Raw genomic sequence first — 22,874 nt, forward strand, 5'->3', positions numbered from 1 at the left:
CGCAGGGCAGCGGTACCCACGGCTTCCACAGGAGGCGCTCTCGGGACGATCCCGGGAGGCTGCTCCTAAAGCGAGAATCCGTGCAGAAAAGGACGCAGGAGGGGCCGGCAGGTGGGGCTGGGTGGGGGGGTGGCCCAAGGGGCGGCTTGGCGCTGCTCCTTACGAGGAGCTGACCCCCCTCCCCATGGCGTGCGGATGACACCCCCTCCCTCCTCCTCCTCCCCCCCCCCCGCCCCAATCCTGAGTGGCACCAAATTTGAAATTCCTGCCGAGGCTCCTAAAGGCGACGCGCGGCGGGAGCGCGATCAAAAGTCGTCTCGGATGCGCACGGGGAAATCTGGGCTGCCCGGGCGCGCCGAGGGGAGAGCTGGACGTTGCCTGGCGAGGCGAGGGGCGCAGAGGCAGCCAGGGCTGCTGGAGGAGGAAGAGGAGGAAGAGGAGGGCGCCGCCTGGGTCCCTCCGTCGCTGCCTCGCGCCTTGGAGAGGCCGCCTCCTCTCCTTCGACCCTCCAGTCTCCAAGACCCCAAGTTAGTTCTCCTGCGGTTCTTTTTTTTTGCGCTCTCCTTCTTTTCCCCGCGCCCCCTTTTCTCCATTCGTCTTCCGCATCTCCATCTCCCCTTTCTGCACGTTTCCAACTCTGGTTGTGGATCTGCTTTTCCTTGCTCCGATTCGCCCCCCCCCCAAGTCTCTCTCGATCCTCCTGGCCGGGGGTTTCTCGCGTCCTCTCCGCTTCTCCGGCCATTCCGTTTCCTTGAATGTCTCCGTGATCCTGCTGAGATCTCTCTCTCTCCATCTCCATCCTTTCTGCATCCTCCTGCCCATTGCGATTCTCTCCCGCCCACACCCCTTTCCTCACCTTCCTCTGCCTTCTCCAGTTGAACTTCTGCCTGTCTGCCTACTTCGACCTGCCTGCCCGCCGGTCCACCCATATCCTCTCCCCCAGCCCCCTTCCCAGGCTGCGTCTCCCGTCCCCTCCTTCGCCTCCGTCTGCTGCTGGTCCCCAGTCGCTCGGTGCGCTCGCTGCCTGGGGTGCGCGCCTCCGCCGCCTGCGATGCAGCCACTCGCCGCTGCCAACCGCTCGCTCGTGCCCCCTCCCTGCCGAATGCAGCTCGCACACACACGCGCACACCCTCACTCACACGCACACACACACACACGCGGCGCCGGGAGGGAGGGAGGGAGGCAGCGCGGCACAGTCAGACGGGCGAGCCAAGGGGAGCGATGAGGATCGGCGCCGTCGGGGGCAACGGGAGCCCTCTCGCCCACGCACGGGGGGCAGCCCGGCACCCCGCAGCCGGACACCCCTGGCCCCGCACCGGGGTTTGCGGACGCTCCGCCGCTGCCTGCTACCGGGACAGAGCCAGCACCCAGGGGGTAAGAGGATGGAGATCAGCGACCCGCGGCACGTCGCCCCACGGATGTGCCCCTCTGCCCTCCTTGCCCCATGGGTTCGCCACCCCCTCCCCACGGGGACACCTCTTTCCCCCGAATGTGGCCCTTTCCCGCCACAGATTTGCGGATTTGCTTCCCCATCCCTTGATTACCTCCTTCTCCCCATTTCTCCCTCCCTCCACGCCCTGTGCTAGAGATTTGCCTGCCCCTTTCTTAATTTCCATCCCACGCTCCCCAAATCTTGGGGAAGGGGGGGTTGTTCCTTTTTTAAAAATTTCACGTTGTTTACTCCTGTCTACAAAGCGATGTAGATTCACTACCGCCCTCGCCAAACCAAATTGAAGAGAAAAGGGTTTGAGGGTCGGAGATTTCGGGAGACAAAGGGTTAATGGGAAAGTTTGTTCGGACCCTGAACCCCTTCCTCTCCACCCTCTTTCTCTGGGGCTGCCTGCTTGCTCGCAGGGAGAGCCCCTGCTCAGGCACCCTTGCAGCTTGCTTTGCCAAACTCCTTGTTGTGTTGCCAAATTCCTGCTCTGCCAAACTCCTTCTTGACAAAACCTTTGCTCTCTTCTTTGACACAGTGTTATTAACTGCTCTCATACTCTCTTCCTTAAATGTCCCTTCAAACTCCTTTCCCAATATGAAACTAGCCCTGGCTCCTCCAGCCACCCAACCTCCAACTCAAATCAGCTTAGAACTGGAGGGAGATTACTTAGAAGTAGCTGATCTCAAATAACCACCCTGCCCTTAGATCCCATTCACAGGAATCCTGGATCCCATCATCCTGCCCAGTCTGTGGATCCCCATTTCTTGCCCCCAAACAGAGGAGGGGTTCTGGGTCTCAAGTTGCTCATCCCCTAATAGCTACTGTGATGGATATTTTACATAAAACCTTTATTGTTTTCAGCTTGTGAAACTTGGCTAGTTTATAACTTCAGAACTGCCGCATTCAGTCCAAAAATTGCAGCCTTGCACACTATTATTTCTCTCGCATAGTTTTACTTCTCTCTCTCTCTTCCCTCTCTCTCTTTTTTCCATTATCACAGCATTGTGTAATCTACCCCTGTGACCATATCAACTGAGACCCCTTCTCTGACTCTGCTCCCACACCAGGAATACTTTCTCTCTTCCTATACATTCTCTCTCCTGCCAGGAAGAAAGAATTAGTGGAGCAGCAGCAGAGGAATACAGCACTCGTACATTGCAGATTTTCAGAGGGGAGTTTCCGCTGTTGTTCACAATGCACAGAGCCACATGGGCTGAACATCAGAGAGACCATGGACAGCATGATCACACTTACCTGCATTGCCTTCCTTTGACCTCTGCCCACAACTCCTAAAGTTATCAGCACTGACAGTAAGGAGGCACCTTGCCTGGAAAAATGCTGTTTGACTGAGAGGCATCTAGGTCCATGGGGCTTGCTAACATCCATTGAAAAGACCTTGGCTGGGGAGAATAACATCCTTCGTTCTTGGGCAGACCTGGATTTTGATGTCTGAGACAAGAACCAGACTGGATGATGGGGCCCCCTGCTCCATTGATTTTTGGCGATAATTGAGCAAAGAAACGTTTTCAAGAAGGCTTTCAGAGAAAGCCGCTTTATCAAAAGCTTTTCCTGGGACAATACTTAGAGCACAGTTGAGTTTGGATGGTGAGACATTTTAGCAAAGGTTCTGTTATCTAACTGTGTGCAACATGGCCGCAGGGGTGGCAACATGGCTGCCCTTTGCCCGGGCAGCAGCTGTGGGCTGGCTCCCACTGGCCAAGAAGCCCATGCCCAAGCCTCCTGCTGACAAGAAACGCCGCAGCGATGAGATCTTGGTAGTCAACGTCAGCGGGAAACGCTTCCAGACTTGGAAGAACACCTTGGACCGTTATCCGGATACCCTGCTGGGCAGCTCAGAGAAGGAATTCTTCTTTGATGAAGACAGCAAGGAGTACTTCTTTGACCGCGACCCAGAGATGTTCCGCCATATCCTCAACTTCTACCGCACTGGCAGACTCCATTACCCCCGCCAGGAGTGCATACAGGCCTTCGATGAAGAGCTGTCATTCTACGGCATCATCCCAGAGCTCATCGGCGACTGCTGCCTGGAGGAATATCGCGACCGCAAGAAGGAGAATGCCGAGCGCCTCGCTGAGGATGAAGAAGCAGAGATGACCAATGACACTGGCCTGCCTCCGGACAGCACCTTCCGCCAGCGGCTCTGGAGAGCATTCGAGAACCCCCACACCAGCACCATGGCTTTGGTCTTCTATTATGTGACTGGGTTCTTCATTGCCGTGTCAGTCATTGCCAATGTGGTGGAGACCATCCCATGCCGGCCTTCTCCTGGGAGGAAGAAGAACTTGCCCTGTGGAGATCGGTTCCCCAAGGCTTTCTTCTGCATGGACACAGCTTGCGTCCTCATCTTCACCTTTGAGTATCTCATGCGCCTCTTTGCCGCCCCAAGCCGATTCAAGTTCATGAAGAGCGTGATGAGCATCATTGATGTGGTTGCCATCATGCCCTATTACATTGGGCTGGTGATGCCAGAAAACGAGAATGTCAGCGGGGCCTTTGTGACACTAAGGGTGTTCCGCGTCTTCCGTATCTTCAAGTTCTCACGCCACTCGCAAGGGCTGCGGATCCTGGGATACACCCTCAAGAGCTGTGCCTCTGAGCTGGGCTTCCTGCTCTTTTCACTCACCATGGCCATCATAATCTTTGCCACCGTTATGTTCTATGCTGAGAAGGGCACTGCGTCCACCAACTTCACCAGCATCCCTGCTGCCTTCTGGTACACCATCGTCACCATGACCACACTTGGGTGAGTTGCGCACATCCTTGACATAATCCCCAGAAGCCTGGCCTTGGTTCCCCACCAATGCTACATTCTTCCCCATCCCTCCTGGAAACCTCATTTCCAGAATCCCCACGTGGACCTCTTGATGGCTGTGCCACCCACTAGCACCCTTGCTTTGTCCAAAAGCACCTCTGACCCAGACTGGTCCCAGACAATGGGATTTGAGGGCTTTCCCTTAGAGGTATGTTAGCTCAATGAGACAAGTGAATCTATTGGTGCACTAAAGTCACTTTAGACTCTTGGCCTTATGGAAAAGCCCCTCTTGAGATGGTGATGTGCATTACTTACCTCGACATGTGGTAAACCAGCCTTGCTGCATTCAAAGGCCCTCCTGCTCATTCTGCTGAGTGGAGCCCTGGACCTCTGCCCTGAAGTCCTGCTCTGGTGGCACCAGCATAGACGGCATCTCCCTTGGAAATAAGTTGGAAATAAGTTCCAAGTGCTTAGGAGGCGGATAAGCATGGAGACCATACACAGAGCTATGCTGGGAAAGCAGGGTTCTGTTCAGCTGGGAGTGGGCCATCTCTCTTTCCTTTAATGTTCTGACATTAAAGTCAAGCATTCTGTGAACTGGGTCTGTCTAGCTTTCTCCCAGCTGCCAAAACACCAGAAAAGCGGTCCAGATTTCTGACAGTCCCCAAGTGGCGAAGAGAACATGGCTCCTCACACCTGAATGGTCCAGGTAGCTGTGTGGCACTGCCTTGCAAGGAGCCCTTCAGAAAGTGTTGTGCAAGATGGGGAGGTGCCCAGAAGGGAACCAGCAAGGGGTGGGGTGGGGTGGGGTGGTCTGCTGGTGCCAAGGAAACAGCAGCAGCGAAGAGAAATATGGGTGGGGGTGGGAAGAAGAGTTAGATTGCGGGTAGGGCTGGGAAGGCAGGGGCTAGGGAGCGTTTTCCAAGGAAAGAGAAGCACTTTTGCGTCTACTGTGGGTGAGAACTTTATCATGCCCCTCCCAAAATAACATTTCCTTCAGTGCAATGCTCATACCCTCCCTTTCCCCTACGGTTTTCAGGCATGCTTGGACTGCAAGCAGTTGCTGTGCTGTTTTGTAGCACTGGTATTCCCTGTTCAGATTTCACGCTGGAATCCTGAATTTGGATATATTCATTTTAGCATGGTTCCCTTCCTGCGGAAATACTGATTTGGGTGTTTGTAGTTGTGTGTGTGGTGCATGTCTGATCCTCAGAAACTGGTACAGTATTGGAATTCTGGCATTTCAGAATGTTGGCCGCCTCCAGGGATTTGCTTTCCTGGGCCAATTGACTGCCTCACTTTTTGTCTGGACTCTGCTGGGTATCTTCCATGACATCAGAACAAGAGTAGAAAATCTGGTGTCTCATCAGATTTCTACATAATGTTTCACTTTCCAGTTTATTTCAGGGCTCTGTTGGGGCTGCATTACCCTCCTCCCTGAGGCTACCATAAGATAGTATGAGGACTATTAATATCGTGCCATCAGTGTACCTTCAGTAAAAGACAAGTCCCTGCCCCAAAGAGTTTACAGTACCAATTTAGAGAGCCCAAAGGGGCAACAGAAGGACAGGAGGAAGCAGCGAGGGATGAATGCAATGAGTGTTTCTGTGGGGGGAATTATTTGGAATGTTTTGTGTGCTAGATTTGCAGACAGTGTTTTGGGAGGCTCTGCAACCAAGGATGATTAACAAAGGGCTTCCTTGTACCCCATATATTAATGAAGCATCCATCACTGGCGCCGTCTATTTCTGCATGGCCCGCAAGTGGATTCCCAACTGAACGAGGATGTTTTATTGTTATTGGGAGGTGTCAGGGGTTCAGTGTTGAATCAAAGTTGGTGAGATTTAAAACCCATCAGCTTTCATCTGGGAGAGATTATAACAGTGCACTGAGACTGCAGGAGGCCTGGCAATTTGCTTCACTTCTCACCCTTTCTTTGAGAAACTCCAAGAGAGGGGAGCACGGGGGTTACCCGCTCCCCATTTTATCTTTACAACAACCCTGTGAGGTAGGTTTTTGCTGAGGGAAGTGCCCCTGGCTCAGAGTGAGCTTGATGGCGACACTCTAACCACTATGCCCTACTGCCTTGGGAGCATCTCAGTGCTGCTTGAAGGAAGGAGTAGAGGTGGATCTTGACTGTGAGAAAAAGGAAGAACTGGGGAACCTCCCGGTGATGCTGAACTATCCCTGACCACTGGACGTGCCAACTAGGGGTGGTGGGAGCTGAAGCCCTCCACACTTGGAGGGGAGCAGGGTCCTGTCTACAAATCAGAGAGGAATGGGATCTGAACAGATAGACAGGGGCTGGCAGCTGAGACATAATGCTCGCCCATCTAGGGTTCCTGGGTCTCCGGGTGTTGTCTCATGGGTTTTGACCTCTTTCTCAGAGTTTCCAGGCAAAGGAGTAAAATGCAATTTCTCTCAGTGCCCATCCCATATGAAAAAATAAAGTGGGGTGCCGCTGCTTTACCAAAAGTGCTATAAAATTATAATGCAGCAGATGGTACTGCCTGGCCTGAGCTCTTGCTGGCGGCCAGATCCCACTTCCCTGTCCATCAACTGCCATACCAGACATGCCACACACGGGCAGATGCTGCCACCCATCCCACTAGGTGCAAGCTGCAGCCTCCTCCGGCCTTGCTGCCCCCCCCCCCCACATCTAGATGCAACCCCTGCTTTTCCAGGCACTTTGCACATGCTCAGAGATACTTTTCGCATGTGCTCTGCTGTTCCAAACAGATGCAAGGACCAGGCTAGGTTATGGCTTAGAATTCATCGTCGCAGGGAGGGAAGCGACAAGATAAGGAATTTGCGGGGTACCAGCTGGCCTCTGTGAATGTTTTCTGGCCTGCTTCCGATCAGGGAATGAATGAATAAATGAATGAATGAGCAATTTCCCAGATCGCTGGACGGGTGGGAGGGGGCTATTTATTATCCTACCAATTGGAACTGCTGCTCTGCTTGAGGCTGAGAGAGTCTGGATGATGGATGAGCTGAGGAAGCCATTGGAGGTGACTTCCGATCTTCTGCACCCCAAAGGGGAGGCTGCGGTTCAGTGAGGTAATAGGACAGCCAGTAATAAGGCTATAGGGCAGAAGGAGCACGCTTGTTCAGAGCCACTCTGGAGTATGCTCCCCTCCCCAACGAACCAGCATTCCTCTGCAGTGGCATTTTCTGCACATTTCAAGCCAGTGAAGGGAAACCAGTTCCTGCAGAGCTGGGACAAACCGAGGCTTGGTTTGGAAATCCAGATTAAAGGCTGGGGCTCTGGGTCAGGATTGATGGGAGCTCACGGCAGAGGAGCAGGCGATAAACAGGTGGCAACCGGTTAGGATGGAAAAAGGAATCATCTTTCTTTTACACATTGCCCTGTCCAAACTTAATGAGAATCCACTGGTTGCTATAACATTTCCCCAGTGTCAGCAGCTGAGCTAGCAAGAACTCTTGGCTCCCCCCTTCCCCAGCCCCCACTAGGCCTCTGCTGAGAACTACAATCCTCCATAAATCCAAGCCACAATTCCCGAGCCCTTCCTCATCCTCTCCCAGCCCTCGGAGCTGAGGTATATCGAACCTTGGGAGCCCTGGTTCCTGCCCCTTCTCTCCTCTCCTGAAACCCAGCAGTTCCCATTATTGGGAAGCTTTAATTAGCTGCCTTGTTCCCATCCGCTCAATTAAGTTTTAATAACTCGCCTGTGCGTGTGCCAGCGAGGCACCCGCTGTCTGCAAACCACCACCCCAGTTCCCAGCATTGATGAGCTGCCTGTGCAATACACCCTGAAGCGCATTAACGAACGGCGGCTTCGGCTTCTGCTGATGTCCCTTTTTCACAAAAAGGAGGGGCCTAAAGGTGCCCTGGCCACTTTCAACCCCCCCCTAACAGCCCGCACTGGAACTGAGCCACAAAGGCAGATGTCCTGGGCATCCTCTTCCACAACCCACCCCCCTCCGCTCTGAATAAAGTCTCTTTTGTGTCTCACTGCAATCTTCGCTGGCTCCTTTCCATCTTGCCCTCCTGCATCGCTTCCCCTTTATGCTGGGTGAGTGCAGACTGGCCTTTAGCAGTCTGATACCTTGGCGCTGTGGTTAAACCACAGAGCCTGGGACTTGCCGATCAGAAGGTCAGCGGTTCGAATCCCTGCAATGGGGTGAGCTCCCGTTGCTCGGTCCCTGCTCCTGCCAACCTAGCAGTTCGAAAGCACGTCAAAGTGCAAGTAGATAAATAGGTACCACTCTGGCGGGAAGGTAAACAGCGTTTCTGTGCACTGCTCTGGTTCGCCAGAAGCGGCTTAGTCCTGCTGGCCACATGACCCGGAAGCTGTACGCCGGCTCCCTTGGCCAATAATTTGAGATGAGCGCTGCAACCCCAGAGTCGGACACGACTGGACCTAATGGTCAGGAGTCCCTTTACCTTTACCTTAAGTGGTCAGAATATTAACATTGGCTCACTATCACCACAACAACCACCGTGGGCCCTGCAGCTCCTTTGGCCTAACAGGGGCAATTCCCGATTCCTCATCCGTGAGGCCACCACCTGCCCTTCCCTTTCTGTACCCTTTGCTTCACAGGAAGCCCCTAATGGCAACCAGCCCCATCTCAGTTTTGCCTCCTGCGGAGTGCCTTGCAGTAGGGCTGGCATGGCCTAGGACACTGGTTGTTGCACCTCACAGAAACCCAAAGATCTGGAGTCAAAAGCCAACGCAGTCATGGAGTTGTACATTCAAAGCAGTCATGGAGAATCCCAGGAGCTGTTATTTGTTATGGGTCTTTGAGGTCAGCACCCTGAACAAATGGCAGCTCGCAGGATGCTTTGGAGGAAGCCATGACTGGTAGAAAAGTCTTGGGCAAGTCCAGTTTCATTGCCTCCATCTGTAATACAACTGAACTCCCTCCATCTGTAACAGTGAATTACCTCACATTTTAATACAAATTTTGTCTGTGTGTGTGTGTGTGTGTGTGTGTGTGTGCGCATGCACAGCAGTGTGGAGTAGTGGTCAGAGGGTTGGACTGGCACCTGGGAGACCAGATTCAAATCTTGACTCAGCTGTGAAGTTTACTAGGTGACCTTGGGCCAATCACCATTTCTCAGCCTAACCTACCTCACAGGGTTCTTGTGAGGATAAAATGGAGATGGGGAGAACCATGCATGCCACCTTGAGCTCCTTGAAGGAAAAGTGGGGTATAAATGTAACAGAAAAAACAAAGCACGCATGTTGGCTGCAGTTGGCTGGTTCATTCAAATCAATACATAAAACTTACCCGCTATCTCTAGGCCTCGCTGTCTAACTAGTTATCAGGTCACAGTCCTGTTGTAGGGAGAAGCCACACAGAGCAGAATCCTTCCTTTCTACTTGCCTCTTAAATGGACAGAACTCCTCTCAGGATCTAAAGAGGCAACTCTTTGTCTCCTAAGTTCACAACAGCCACAGGCTGTCCAATTCCTTCACACCATTAGCAGAGAGCCTTTTTATTTTTATTTTTAAAATCCCTAGGCCCTTCATGCGAGCATGGCCAATAGGCAGGAATTGTGGGACTTGTAGTTCAGCAACATCTGGAGGGTCCAGCGTTCCCCACACCTGCCCGAGTCTTTACTTTCTCCATGCCTTCTGCCTCCATTACAGGTAGCTTCTACAGACAGATCTCTGCTTTTCAGTACCCTGCCTTCACTTTACTGACTCCTGGACATCATTCCTTAACCATACAGCATCTCTGCTGCCTCTGCACCATCCTGCCAACAGCATAGGGCCTCTCTTGTCCCTGGGATGATAAGTCCTAGAGTTTTGGAACCTGTGGCCCACCCACATATTGTTGGACTCCAGCTCCCATCAGCCCCAGCCAGGCCAATAGTCAGGGATGATGGGAGTTGCAGTCCAATGGCAACTGCTTCCTCATCCTGCTTTAAAGACACCCTCCTTTCATTGGCGCCTTCTCAATTTCCTGCCTCATTCCACTTCCCCTTCACTGTGTGCCCCCCTTGCTATGTTGCTTCTCAGGATCCCTTAGGGAAGGGAGCCTTTCGCCCTCCAGATGTTGGAGGGGTGGACTATAACTCCCATCAGCCTAGACTATTGGCCCCAGTAGCTGATGGGAGATGTAGTTCAGCAACTGGAGGACCAAAGCTTCCCTCCCCCTGCTTTAGGCTTCTCTACCACCTAGTAGACCAGCATTCACTCAGTTTTCTCGTCCTCACACTCGCCCAGCTAACTGGTTCCAAGGACTTAGCAAAACCTCTCCATGCATGGCAGAATGAATTAAATGCAGCTCTGGTGCAGCAGTCCTGTGCAAACAGGCACCCTGAGCATAAGCGCTAGGAAAGGCATTCAGGAACATGCAAGTGTCTCTTCCTGTACCTCCACACCACTCCAGATACAGCTGCACCTCAGCCTCAACTGCTGTACTCTAGGGGGGAAAACCCTACCCCTTTGATTCTTCATTTTCGCTGGAGGATTTCAAGGGGAACTGCCCGCTTGGCCTCTTGTGCTGGGGGTGATTCCAGCCCTGGGCTTCCCCCAACCCCGATGCAGCCAGGTCAGCAATTTCAAGCTTTTATTGTTGTTGCTGAGTAATTTCTTTTTATGGGCTAAGTCACTTAATGTGTAACCAAAGGGAGGAGAATGAAATAAATAAATTTCCAGGCAGTGAAGGAGCGTCCGTAGGAATTGAATTATTTATGGTCAGCTGGGGAGAGAGGAGAGAACTGGCTGCCACTGAAACTGGAATTCTGATCAAACACTTGCAATGTAAAAAAGAAAGGACTCTGCCAGAGAGCAGGGTGATGGCTGCGAGAGCATGGGGGGGGGGGCAAGGAGAAGACCGAAGTGGGGTGCGAATGGCTGGCGGCAGGGAGGCTATGGGATGGGGCAGGTGGGGAAGGCACAGACGGAGTCCAGGAAGAACTCTATTGATCGAATCTGTGTTTAGACAGGTAACCAGGTTTGGGGAGGGGGTAGCAGTGGCCTTTAGAAGCTAGGAGACTTTTCCAGCCTAGTTTTTAAGAAAATAAGAACGTAATAATAGGCCTGCTGGATCTGGTCAAAGGTGTGGGAATGTTCAGGGATGCAGGAGGGGATATATTGTCTGATAATAGCCTTTCCAACTTGTGTTAGCAAGTTCACAATTTAGCAGAGTAACATTCCCCCTTTTAAACTTGCAGCGGATGCGTTTGCTCAGGCTCGCTAAATCCTCTATAATAACTGTTCTGGTATTTTCCCCTTATTCCCTCATAAAAGATAAGACATGACACAGTCTTCTATAAAAGTATAAAAAGATTTACTCACACATCATTCTGTTCACAATAGGATCCCAGAAGGCAGACTTAGCTTAGAAAAGTAACATACACCTAGAAACTATCTCATAAGAAGACAGTCCCTTTGTCCTCTCTTGGCTGGAGCCAAGAGAGCATCTTTGGCTAAGCAGATGTTGCTTCTTCGATGCATGTAGTCAAAGGAGAGAGAGAGAGATGGCTGCCCTGCCCTGTGCTTTTGTTGTTACCTGCACAGGTGAGGCCACACCCACCTCTAGTCACATGCAGAGGAAGTCTGTCCCAGCCCAGAAGGAAACAGGAAGTTTACCTGCTGGCTGGACAAACATTCCTCCCCATGTGTAAACATGTTCACTCTAGGAATGTTGTACTTGACTGCTCTTGTGTTTCACAGCCCACAAAAGGCCTGTACAGCATCTTGCTCTCACAGTGGCCCACCAGAAGTCCATAGGAAGCCGGCAGACAGGACCCGAGTGCAACAGTGACTGGTATTCAAAGGCATACTGCCTCTGGCAAGTAAAGGCAGAACTTCGCTACTGTGGCCAGAAGTCCTGGGTTTTGTCTTCAGATAGATAGACAAATTTATTGTCATTGTCCGTATATACACAGTATACACAACAACGAAAATCAAACACCCACCCAAAGACCGGGTTCACATACACATTTGCACGTATCTCCAACACTCTCATCCTATTCAGACATAATCTATAAAAACATAACATAATCCAGAATATAACATAACCTATTAAAGGCATAACATAACCTAAAACCTATCTCATTCCTTCCTACTCCCTGCTTGCTATTCCTTGCAACTGGCCCTGAGATCATTATTTAGTGCAATCAGAGCTCTTGGATAGAAACTATTCAGAAGGCGTGTGGTTCGTGTTTTCATTGTCCTATATCTTCTGCCCGAAGGCAACAGTTCAAAGAAGTTGTGAGCAGGATGGGTGGGATCTCTCAGGATATTGTGTGACTTCTTCAAAGTGCGAGACGTGAAGATCTCATCCAGGGTTGGTAGTTGGAGCCCAATAACATTCTGGGCAATTTTAATTATTCTCTGTAAAGGTTTCCACCTCAACCCTGCAGATTCTTCCACAGCTCCATCCTGCCAGGCCTTAGCCTGCACTGGCTCTGGTTAGGGAGGCAGCAATTTCCAAATCACAAGTTGGCAACTGCCCGCAGGTAGAAGTGCGTTTCCCAACATTTGAGTGGAACGTGGGCCTTAGAATGCATTAAAACTATAAAATGCAACACATACCAAAATGCCACAAAAGCCCATGTGGAAAGAAAGAAAGAAAGAAAGAAAGAAAGAAAGAAAGAAAGAAAGAAAGAAAGAAAGAAAGAAAGAAAGAAAAAATAAGTCAGGGGCCTGAGACAGAGCTGACTATCAGGATAAGACTTGCTCCTAAACACCAAATCCATTCTTCAAAATGCCTAGGTTTGGCCTTGGTGAAATCTCTTGTAAAGACAGAATGCAGTTTGAAACGGGGTTCATCAACCCCAGAATCTCTTTCCACTGCTAGGACACAAACGAAAAATGAGACAGGGAATATTTCGGCTGAGGTGCAGGATACATTCCCTTCAGTACCCCATACTACAGCCAATCTTATCTATTGTGGAAGGCTTCCAGATCTGAAGATCTTACTGTTTTCCAGACTGTGTGTAAGCCACACTAAAGAAATAAATATTCTGTAGCAGGATAATCCAAATTGTGCACCAGAGAAAGCAGGAATCTGTGTTCTGTGTAAAATTATTCACGCTACTCTGCCTGCTGGGACTTATGGATATACAGGACTATGGAACTTTGTTACAATACATGATTATGGCTGCGAGACTTTGATATGCACAAAGATGGAAGGACCCATTATTGCCAACAACAGAAGACTTAGCTGAGCTGGCAAAACTGACATTTGGATTTGAAGATTGAAAATAATGTTTGTTTATAGAAAGTGGCTTTGTGGGTGTTATACTGGAGTAAGTGAAGTGAATTTGTGTGTGTGTGTGTGTGTGTGTGTATACACATACAAATTATATATATATATGACATATAATTATATATGCGACATATATAATTATATATATAATAGCGACAGATGAAGAACTGGAAGTCCCTTACCTTCTGAATTTTATTTTTCTCTCTCTTTTGACCTCTTTTCTTTTTCTTCATTTCTCTCTTTCTCTTTATTCCTTTCTCCCCACCCCTTCTCTTTATGTTTTTATTGTATTTAGACCAAAGTTTTAGTTCTGACCAAAAAAAAGAAAATTTATTTGATATTAAGTTTTGTCTTTTTATCTATAAACCCTAACAAAATTTATTCAAAACAAACATTAAAGTTATTAACACTAAGTACATTTGCAAAAAAAGAATTCTTCGTTTGCGTATAATATATTCTTCTCCAGCTAGTCATGGGAAACTTGGAGCAGTGTGAAGCACTAAAGCATTTTATCCAGGCACCTGTTTGGCTTCTGAGATTCAGGAAGCTGAACTCTGTGCCTAGAGCCACATTTTGTGGCTTTTCTGAACTCAAGTAGCATCATGGCACATACAGCTGTGACTCTGGGGCAGATCTGAGCACTGTTTAGAAATTAATCTAATAGGATTTCATAATGGATCTCTGCCATGGGGTCTATTTCGTATTGTATTATAAGCTTGTCTTCTGCTATTTTTATTATTTAACTATTTTGTACATTTTCAGCTGTTTTTGTTATGTTTCGTACGCCATCTTTGGAGGCGTGTGGATAGCAGTGAATTTAATAGCATTGCTAATTGATGCACTGCTATTGGGAATATGTGCTTTTTGATGTATGAAGACACATATTAAGGTCAAGAGAGTGCTGTTGTCTAATTGTGAAGAGGCATGGGCACGTATAAAGGAGGGAATTCTTGCTCTCTGAGCAGAAATCAATGGGGTTTGTGGTTTGGGAGTGAGGGGAGGAAGGTAGCAGCAGCAGACCTAGTAGAAAGAGTTCAGTTCCCTTTACCCTGCCCTTTGGCTGCCCTGAGACCTGATGGGATTTGCTGAATCAGTAACCCTGTCATCCTGTGAATGCTGTGCTAGCTGCCAGGTTGTGGAGGCACCAAGGAACAAGGCAGGACTCTCCAGTTCTGCATAAGTAGCCGCCTTACAGTGAGCCAAACCGGTAGTTCATCATGATCCAGTACTCTCAGGTCTCAACCCAGCTCTCTTGGGGCTCCTCGGGCAGAAATATTTCTTGGCATTGACACCGGGACTACAAACACTGGGACATTTCTGGTGCCCCTTGACATGCTGCCATACATGTATTTTATCACTGTGCTATGGACAGGGGCTTGGCTTAAGCAGAGTCTATGTCAGGGGTCAGCAAACTTTTTCAGCAGGGGGCTGGTCCACTGTCCCTCAGACCTTGTGGGGTGCCAGACTATACTGTATTTGGGGGGGGGGAATGAACGAATTTCTATGCCCCACAAATAACCCAGAGATGCATTTTAAATAAAAGGACACATTCTACTCATGTAAAAACATGCAGATTCCTGGACAGTCTGTGGGCCAGATTTAGAAGGTGATTGGGCCCGATCTGGCCCCCGGGCCTTAGTTTGCCTACCCATTGTCTACATCAGCGGTTCTCAACCTGTGGGTCCCCAGATGTTGTTGGACTACAACTCCCATCATCCCTTAACTCTGGCCTTGCTAGCTAGGGCCGATGAGAGTTGTAGTTCAACAACATCTGGGGACCCACAGATTGAGAAAGGCTAGTCTATATGGACTCAGTCTAGCGAATGGTGTCTGGGAACATAAGAATTCCAACAATGGGTGCATCCCCATCTCTCTGCTATCACTTTGCCAAACAAGAAGTACTCTGGATGTCGAGAGATTCCAGATGGGCAAAGTAAAGTCCTTCTTTGCATGGTGCACAGCAAAACTACAGAATTCACTCCCACGAGAAATAGTGTTTGTTACCAACTTGACTGGCTTTAAGAGAAGATTGGAGAAATTCAAGAAGGAGAGGGCTATTGATGGCTAATAACTGTGATGTCTCTGTTCTGTCTCCATAGTTGGAGGCAGAATACCTCTGAGTAATGGTTGCTGGGGACTGCAAATGAGGACTCAAGTTGTGCTTGCAGGCTTCCTGTAGGGTTCTGGTTGGCCACCGTGAGATCAGGACGCTATATCTTGATTTCAGGAAGGCTTTTGACAAAGTCCCCCATGATATTCTTGCAAGGGAGCTGGTGAATTGTGGGTTGAACGAGGTAACTGTTAGGTGGATTTGTAGCTGGTTGACTGACTGAACCCAAAGAGTACTCATTGATGGTTCCTCGTCATCCTGGGAAAAAGTGACAAGTGCAAGGTGTTGTTGTTCAATGTCTTTATAGATGACTTGGATGAAGGAATTGAGGCAATGTTCATCAAATTTGCAGATGACACCAAACTGGGAGGGATAGCTAATGCCGCAGAAAACAGTATCGGAATTCAAAGTGACCTTAACAGATTGGAGGACTGGGCCCAAGCTAACAAAATTAATTTCAGTAGGGACAAATGTAAGATTCTGCACTTAGGCAGGAAGAACCAGATGCACAAATGTAAGATGGGGGACACCTGGCTTTCTAGCAGTACATGTGAAATGAATCTAGGGGTCTTGGTGGACCACAAGCTTAACATGAGTCAACAGTGTGATACAGCAGCAAAAAAAGCTAATGCTGTTCTAGGCAGCATCAACAGAAGTATAGTGACCAGATCAAGGGAAGTAATAGTCACACTGTATTCTGCCTTGGTCAGACCTCACCTGGAATACTGTGTCCAGTTCTGGGCACCACAATTTAAGAAGGGTAATGACAAGCTGGAAGGTGTGCAGAGGAGGCCAACCAAGATGATCAAGGGTCTGGAAACCAAGCCTTAGAAGCAAAGATTGCAGGAGCTGGGTATGTTTAACCTGGAAAAGAGGAGATTGAGAGGAGATATGATAGCCACCTTCCAATATCTCAAGGACTGCCACATAGAAGATGGAGCAAGTTTGTTTTCTTCTGCTCTGGAGGGTGGAACCAATGGATTCAAGTTACAAGAAAGTTGTTGTTGTTTAGTCGTTTAGTCGTGTCCAACTCTTTGTGATCCCCTGGACCAGAGCATGCCAGACACTCCTGCCTTCCACTACCTCCCGCAGTTTGGTCAAACTCATGCTGGTAGCTTCGAGAACACTATCCAACCATCTTGTCCTCTGTCGCCCCCTTCTCCTTGTGCCCTCCATCTTTCCCAACATCAGGGTCTTTTCCAGGGAGTCTTCTCTTCTCATGAGGTGGCCAAAGTATTGGAGCCTCAGCTTCAGGATCTGTCCTTCCAGTGAGCCCTCAGAGCTGATTTCCTTCAGAATGGATAGGTTTGATCTTCTTGCAGTCCATGGGACTCTCAAGAGTCTCCTCCAGCACCATAATTCAAAAGCATCAATTCTTCGGCAATCAGCCTTCTTTATATTCCAGCTCTCACTTCCATACATCGCTAGTGGGAAAACCATAGCTTTAACTTTATGGACCTTTGTTGGCAAGGTGATGTCTCTGCTTTTTAAGATGCTGTCTAGGTTTGTCATTGCTTTTCTCCCAAGAAGCAGGCGTCTTTTAATTTCGTGACTGCTGTCACCATCTGCAGTGATCATGGAGCCCAAGAAAGTAAAATCTCTCACTGCCTCCATTTATTCCCCTTCTATTTGCCAGGAGGTGATGTTTTCTCCTGCTCTGGAGGGTGGAACCAATAGATTCAAGTTACAAGAATGTAGATTCCTACTAAGCACCAGGAAGAACTTTTGGGCAGTAAGAGCTGTTGAACAGTGGAATAGACTCCCTTGGGAGGTGCTGGACTCTTCTTTTAAGCAGAGATTGGATGACCACCTGTCATGTATGATCTAGTTGAGATTCCTGCGTTGCAGGGGTTGGACTAGATTTCATCTAAGCATCAGGAAGAACTTCCTGACTGTAAGAGCTGTTTGACAGTGGAAGGGTCTCCCTCAGGAGGTTATGGACTCTCCTTCCTTGGAGGATTTTAAGCAGAGGTTGGTTGGCCATCTCTCATAGATGCTTTAGCTAAGCTAGATGACCCTTGTGTCTCTACAATTCTATGATTCTATGACTAGATGGACTTTTGGCCTGATCTAGCAGAGATGGTTTTATACGATGTCCTTATCCTCTGCTGCTGCTGCTGCTGCTGCTGCTTGCAGAAGGGTGGGCCGGCTTCAGTTCCTGGTCTTTACCTTCCATGGTGTGCTGTCAGTGAAGAAAATGGCATTGCATCAGAAGCTACTGGCTTGAATAATCCTGCAGTGTGGCTTAGCTAGAAAAAAGATTTGCTGGTTTTGGCTAGCCACAAAGTTCTACAAGGAGGGAGAAGTGTTGCAAATAAGTTTGCCCCTTTATGCTACAAGGGAAAGAAACGAGCAGCACCAATCTTTACCAAAGAGAGCTACAAAAGTACAACAATCCGAGTGTTCTGGTCCAATGTGGTGCCCATTTCATCCCCAAGAGAAATTTTGGTTTCTGAGAGGGCCTGCTTCTATCAAAGAGCTTGGAAGCCTTGAGAAACCGATCCATTTGCCTTGTGTGAACAAGCTGAGACCTGTGGGTTTGCAGATAAACATGGTGAGTGCCTGAGAGATAAATTGGTGCTTGGAATTCTAGGCAAAGAATTGCAAGCTAATAGAGGTCTTAACCTTTCACAAAGCCATTGAGATGGGCAAGGCAATCTGAGTTCATTGAAATCCTGATCAGGGAGCAAAGACAACTTGAGAGTGACTTGGAGGAGGCAAGCACTTAAAGAAGCCGTTTTGGAAAGGGTAAAAAGTCACTTCCTCCTCAGATCTCTGCAAAAGCAGGACAAAAGGAAGCCTAGAAAAAGTAGCCCACTCCCCAGATGGTGCAAGAAGTGATCACAGCCAAGTTTTCACAGCCTCCATAGCTGGGGAACAAGCCTATTTGTGGGACAGCCATTAATTTCAAAACACGTTCAGCAGCTGATGTCGCAGTTATTTCAGAGGAGACGTATAGAGGATGGTGGAACCATCCCACCTGCCGAAATCTTCAAAGTGGGCGGAATTGAACTTACACAACAACTTCACAAGCTCGTCGAAAAAATCTGGGAAAGAAACGAGATCCCAGCAGACTTTAGGGATGTCAAAATTATCAATCTCTTTAAAAAAGGTGACAGAACTGATTGCGTAAACTATTGAGGCATCTCTCTATTAGCTGCGGCCGGCAAAATTATTGCAAGGATCTTAGCAAACCGTCTCTTAACAATATCTGAGGTGACCCTTCCTGAATCCCAAAATGGTTTTTGGCCTTCTAGGCGGACAGTGGAGATGATTTTCACCGCTCGACAGCTTCAAGAAAAATGCAGAGAGCAAAACCAACCCCTGTATATGGCGTTTATTGACCCGACTAAGGCCTTCGACACTGTAAATTGTAATGCCCTGTGGACTGTCCTTCTGAAAATTGGCCGCCCAGATAAATTTGTGAACATCATTTGGCTCCTCCATGATAATAGGACAGCAATAATCTCAGATAACAATGGCTCTCAAAGTGAACCATTCACAGTAGGATCTGGTGTTAAACAGGGTTGTGTTATTGCCCCAACTCTATTCATTATTTTCATTGCCATGATCCTTACCGGAATAGAAATAATATATCGAACAGATGGAAAGCTCTTCAATCTAAGCAGGCTGAAAGCAAAGAGTAAGGTTACCGTAACTTCCATCATAGAGCTTCAGTATGCTGATGACAATGTAGTGTTTGCACGCTCAGAGGATGACCTCCAAACCATCCTAAATATCTTTGCAGAAGCTTACGAAAAGCTTGGCCTATCACTCAACATCCAAAAAACCAAAGTGCTGCACCAACAAGTACAAAATAACCCCTCTGCAGCACCATAAATCCAACTCAGTGGTGTAACGTTGGAAAATGTTGATCACTTCTCCTACCTAGGCAGTTATCTTTCCACAAGGGCCAACATTGATGCCAAAATCCAGCATCACCTGAGCTCTGCGAGTGCAGCTTTCTCCCGCTTGAAGTGCAGAGTGTTTGACGACTGGGAAACCAAAATGCTTGTTTACAAAGATATTGTACTACCAACCTTACTATATGCTTGCGAAACATGGACCACTTATAAACACCATCTCCAACTCCTCGAAAGATTCCATCAACAGTGTCTCCAAAAAAAATTACACATCATTGGGAAGACAGGCAAACTAATATCAGGGTACTGGAAGAAGCAAAGATCACCAGTGTCAAAGCAATGATTCTTCAACATCAACTCCATTGAACTGGTCATGTTGTGCGGATGCCTGATGATCGTCTTCCAAAGCAACTACTCTATTCTGAACTTAAAAATGGAAAGCGTAATGCTGGTGGTCAACAAAAGAGGTTTAAAGACTGTCTCGAGGCAAATCTTTAAAAATGTAGTATAAACACTGACAACTGGGAAACACTGGCCTGCAAGCGCTCCAGTTGGAGAACAGCCTTTACCAAAGGTGTCATGGGCTTTGAAGACACTCGAACTCAGGATGCAAGGGAGAAATGTGCTAAGAAGAAGGCACTCTTGGCAAATCCACACGATTAGGTCCCGCCCGGAAACCAATGTCCCCACTGTGGAAGGACGCGTGGATCCAGAATTGGCCTCCACAGTCACTTAGGGACTCATTGTTAAAACCGTGTCTATGGAAGACAATCTTACTCGGCTATGAGTGATCGCCAAAGAAAGAAGAAAGAAGAAGAAAGGCAGAAACGGATTCCCAGGGAGTATCCTGCATGGTCTTAGACACTTTCTCATATAAACAAGCTAAAAGAGGGAGCAGTTTATGTTCACTGCATATGTGATACATATAAGTTCATAACCTGGATCATTACCTGAATCATGGAGAAGCTGCCTGAATTGGGCTACTGAAAATGCTGGGAGGAATGGGAGTGTTTGAAGACATTGGTCTCCCAAAAGACGATGCTGTGGACATTATTTTAAGATCCGACATTGAGCCATAGCGTTGAACCATACAGTGTCTTACTCTCCGCAAGGTGGCTCTGGAAAGGATGAAGGAACAATTAGGGAAATCCTGGCCATCAAGAAAAATGGGGAAATTCACACCAGTACAAGGGCTCCAGAGATTTTTGCAAAAGAATGATGACAGGATTCCAGTTGTAGGGAGCTGCCAGTCGGATAATTGAGAGGTGCCCAAAAGACTGGGAACAGTTACCAAAACAATAAAACTTCTTGTGTTAGCTAATACCACTTATGCATAATAATCTTAGGGCTGTGAGTTATATTGCTGGCCATTTCACAACAGTGTTTAGACAGACTAACCTAGTGGATCAACTCTGTGACCCAGTTGCAGATAATAATTTTATTCTGACTGCTGAAGAAGATAAATTGGGTTGAAATACATATGGACTTTGACAAATCTTGTTGCCGTCTTTGGACATATAAGGATTTTGATCAGGCTTTGACCTAAATAGACAAGTCAAGTTGTTACTATTTCATCTTGCAATTTTATCCATGTTGACTACTGGTCTTTGACAAATGTCACTGTTATTTATTGGCTCCATGAGGACTTTTATCAGGTTTTGACCTGAAAAGAGAAGTCAATTTGTTATTGTATCAGCTTTGCGGTTTTATCTCTTTTGACTACATTTTTATATATTTACATTGGATTAAAGCTATGTACATAATTTTCCTACAACAATTAGAAGCATTTCACATTTTTAATTCTAACCCAACCTAGCCTTAATGCATGGCACGTCAGTGGAAGGCCATGACAAATGCATGCATTACCTTCAATTTGATTTTTTAATCTGGGCTTCACCTAAACAAACAAACAAACAAACAAACAAACAAACAAACAAGTGTATTTTGCATCAAAGTGAAACCAAATTCTTGGGAAAGATAATTGCATTACACGGAACAAAGCTATGCTCATCAGAGAACTGAAAGCACCAATTAACATTACAGAACTGAGATGCCTTCTGAGAAGGGTGAGCCATTATTGATGTCGCTATTTGTAAGACATCTCAACAGAGACACTACTGAAACCTACTGCAGAATCTACTACTGAAATCCGCAACATCCTGGTTTGGGGGAAATGATCAGCCTTTACAAATATAAAAAATATAAGAGCTAATGTTCCAGTCTTACAGTTTTATGATGCTAGGAAGCCTACCGTGTTCAGCACTGATGCAAGCAGCTAGGGAGTTGGTAGAATAATTCCACATTTTAGAACAGACACCACTTGCATTCTGATCCAGAACTTTTACCAAAGCAGAAAAATGCTCTTCACAAATATTTAACAAACAGTGCCTTGCTAGCGTTAGGGCAGGTGAAATCTTTTACAGATACCTATTTAACCTACCTTCTTTTAGGGATTACAGAATTTCAGTTGCAGGATTTCAGCAGGAAACTACAGGACACGCAGTGACTGGAAATGAAACAGCATGTTCACCCCAGACCTTTCGCAGGTGCAAACAGTACTGAATGTTGGTTTGCAGATAACCACCCCTGATACCGTCATGATCGCAAATAATCATGAATGCACAATAAGAAAGGACCCTGGAGTGTCCCTCAGACTCCTGACATCTTTGGTGACCTTGATAAAAGGAAAATATTTCAATCAAGCACCATGGCAATACCAATATCTGTGAACTGCCCTGAGGCGCCTGGGTATAGGGCGGTATATAAATTCAGCTAATAAGAATAATAAGAATTATGAGATTCAACCCAGTGACTCGGCATGTTTCTGGAAAAAAAGTTGGCCATAGCAAATACCTTGCCATGAAGCTCGGCGATGTAAGTAGGAATTAGAAGAGGATGTAAAGATTAAGTCTGGGTTGTGCATGGTTCTCTACTAGCATCTGAAAATAAACCCAGTCACAACCCAAATGCTACTCAAGGAGATCAAGACCTTCAGGAAGCCATGCCTACACTCTTATCAGAGTAGGATGGCCTGAATCTCTTAACAGGACTTCAGAGATGACTATAAGGTTCTTCTGGACCATGAACTAGAGGTTCACAAAAGGGATTTATGTTGTTGTTTAAGAGTCAGTGAGGAAAGAATTCTTAGACCTTATCAACCAAGGACATCAAAGGAGCCAACTCTTTGGGGCCAAGGGGACTTTGCCCCCCAAGGTTGATGGGCATTGCCATTCAAATGGTGTGTGTGCACCGCATCATGTGATTGATTGTGTGGGGTGGGGCTTACCTGGGCCCCCACAATAGTTTGTTCAAGTTGCACCCCTGAAGGACATCAAGATCTAGCCAAATGCCATGAAAGAGCCAAGCAAGCAGTAGGGTAACCTGCTATTGGAAATGACCTAATGAGTAAACTCCATTCCATTCAAGGGGACTTCTCTGAGTAGACATGTCCAGATTAAGTGTGGATAGGGCTGCAACTTTTACCTGTCCCCTTTCTCT

At 47.8% G+C, this 22,874-nt stretch overlaps 1 protein-coding gene across 1 annotated transcript in view; it reads left to right on the forward strand.

The window, feature by feature from the left end:
- Window positions 1–432: 432 nt before the first annotated feature.
- The window catches only part of KCND1 (potassium voltage-gated channel subfamily D member 1), a 70,323-nt gene continuing 47,881 nt past the window's right edge, over window positions 433–22,874 (forward strand). The window contains exons 1-2 of the mRNA XM_028711424.2: window positions 433–1,374; window positions 2,439–4,202. Of these exons, the coding sequence (XP_028567257.1) occupies window positions 3,088–4,202 (1,115 nt within the window). The 5' untranslated portion in view covers window positions 433–1,374; window positions 2,439–3,087. The remainder of the gene's footprint in view (window positions 1,375–2,438; window positions 4,203–22,874) is intronic.

The sequence above is a fragment of the Podarcis muralis genome, chromosome 17 (assembly GCF_964188315.1).
Source record: "Podarcis muralis chromosome 17, rPodMur119.hap1.1, whole genome shotgun sequence".
Taxonomy (NCBI): domain Eukaryota; kingdom Metazoa; phylum Chordata; class Lepidosauria; order Squamata; family Lacertidae; genus Podarcis; species Podarcis muralis.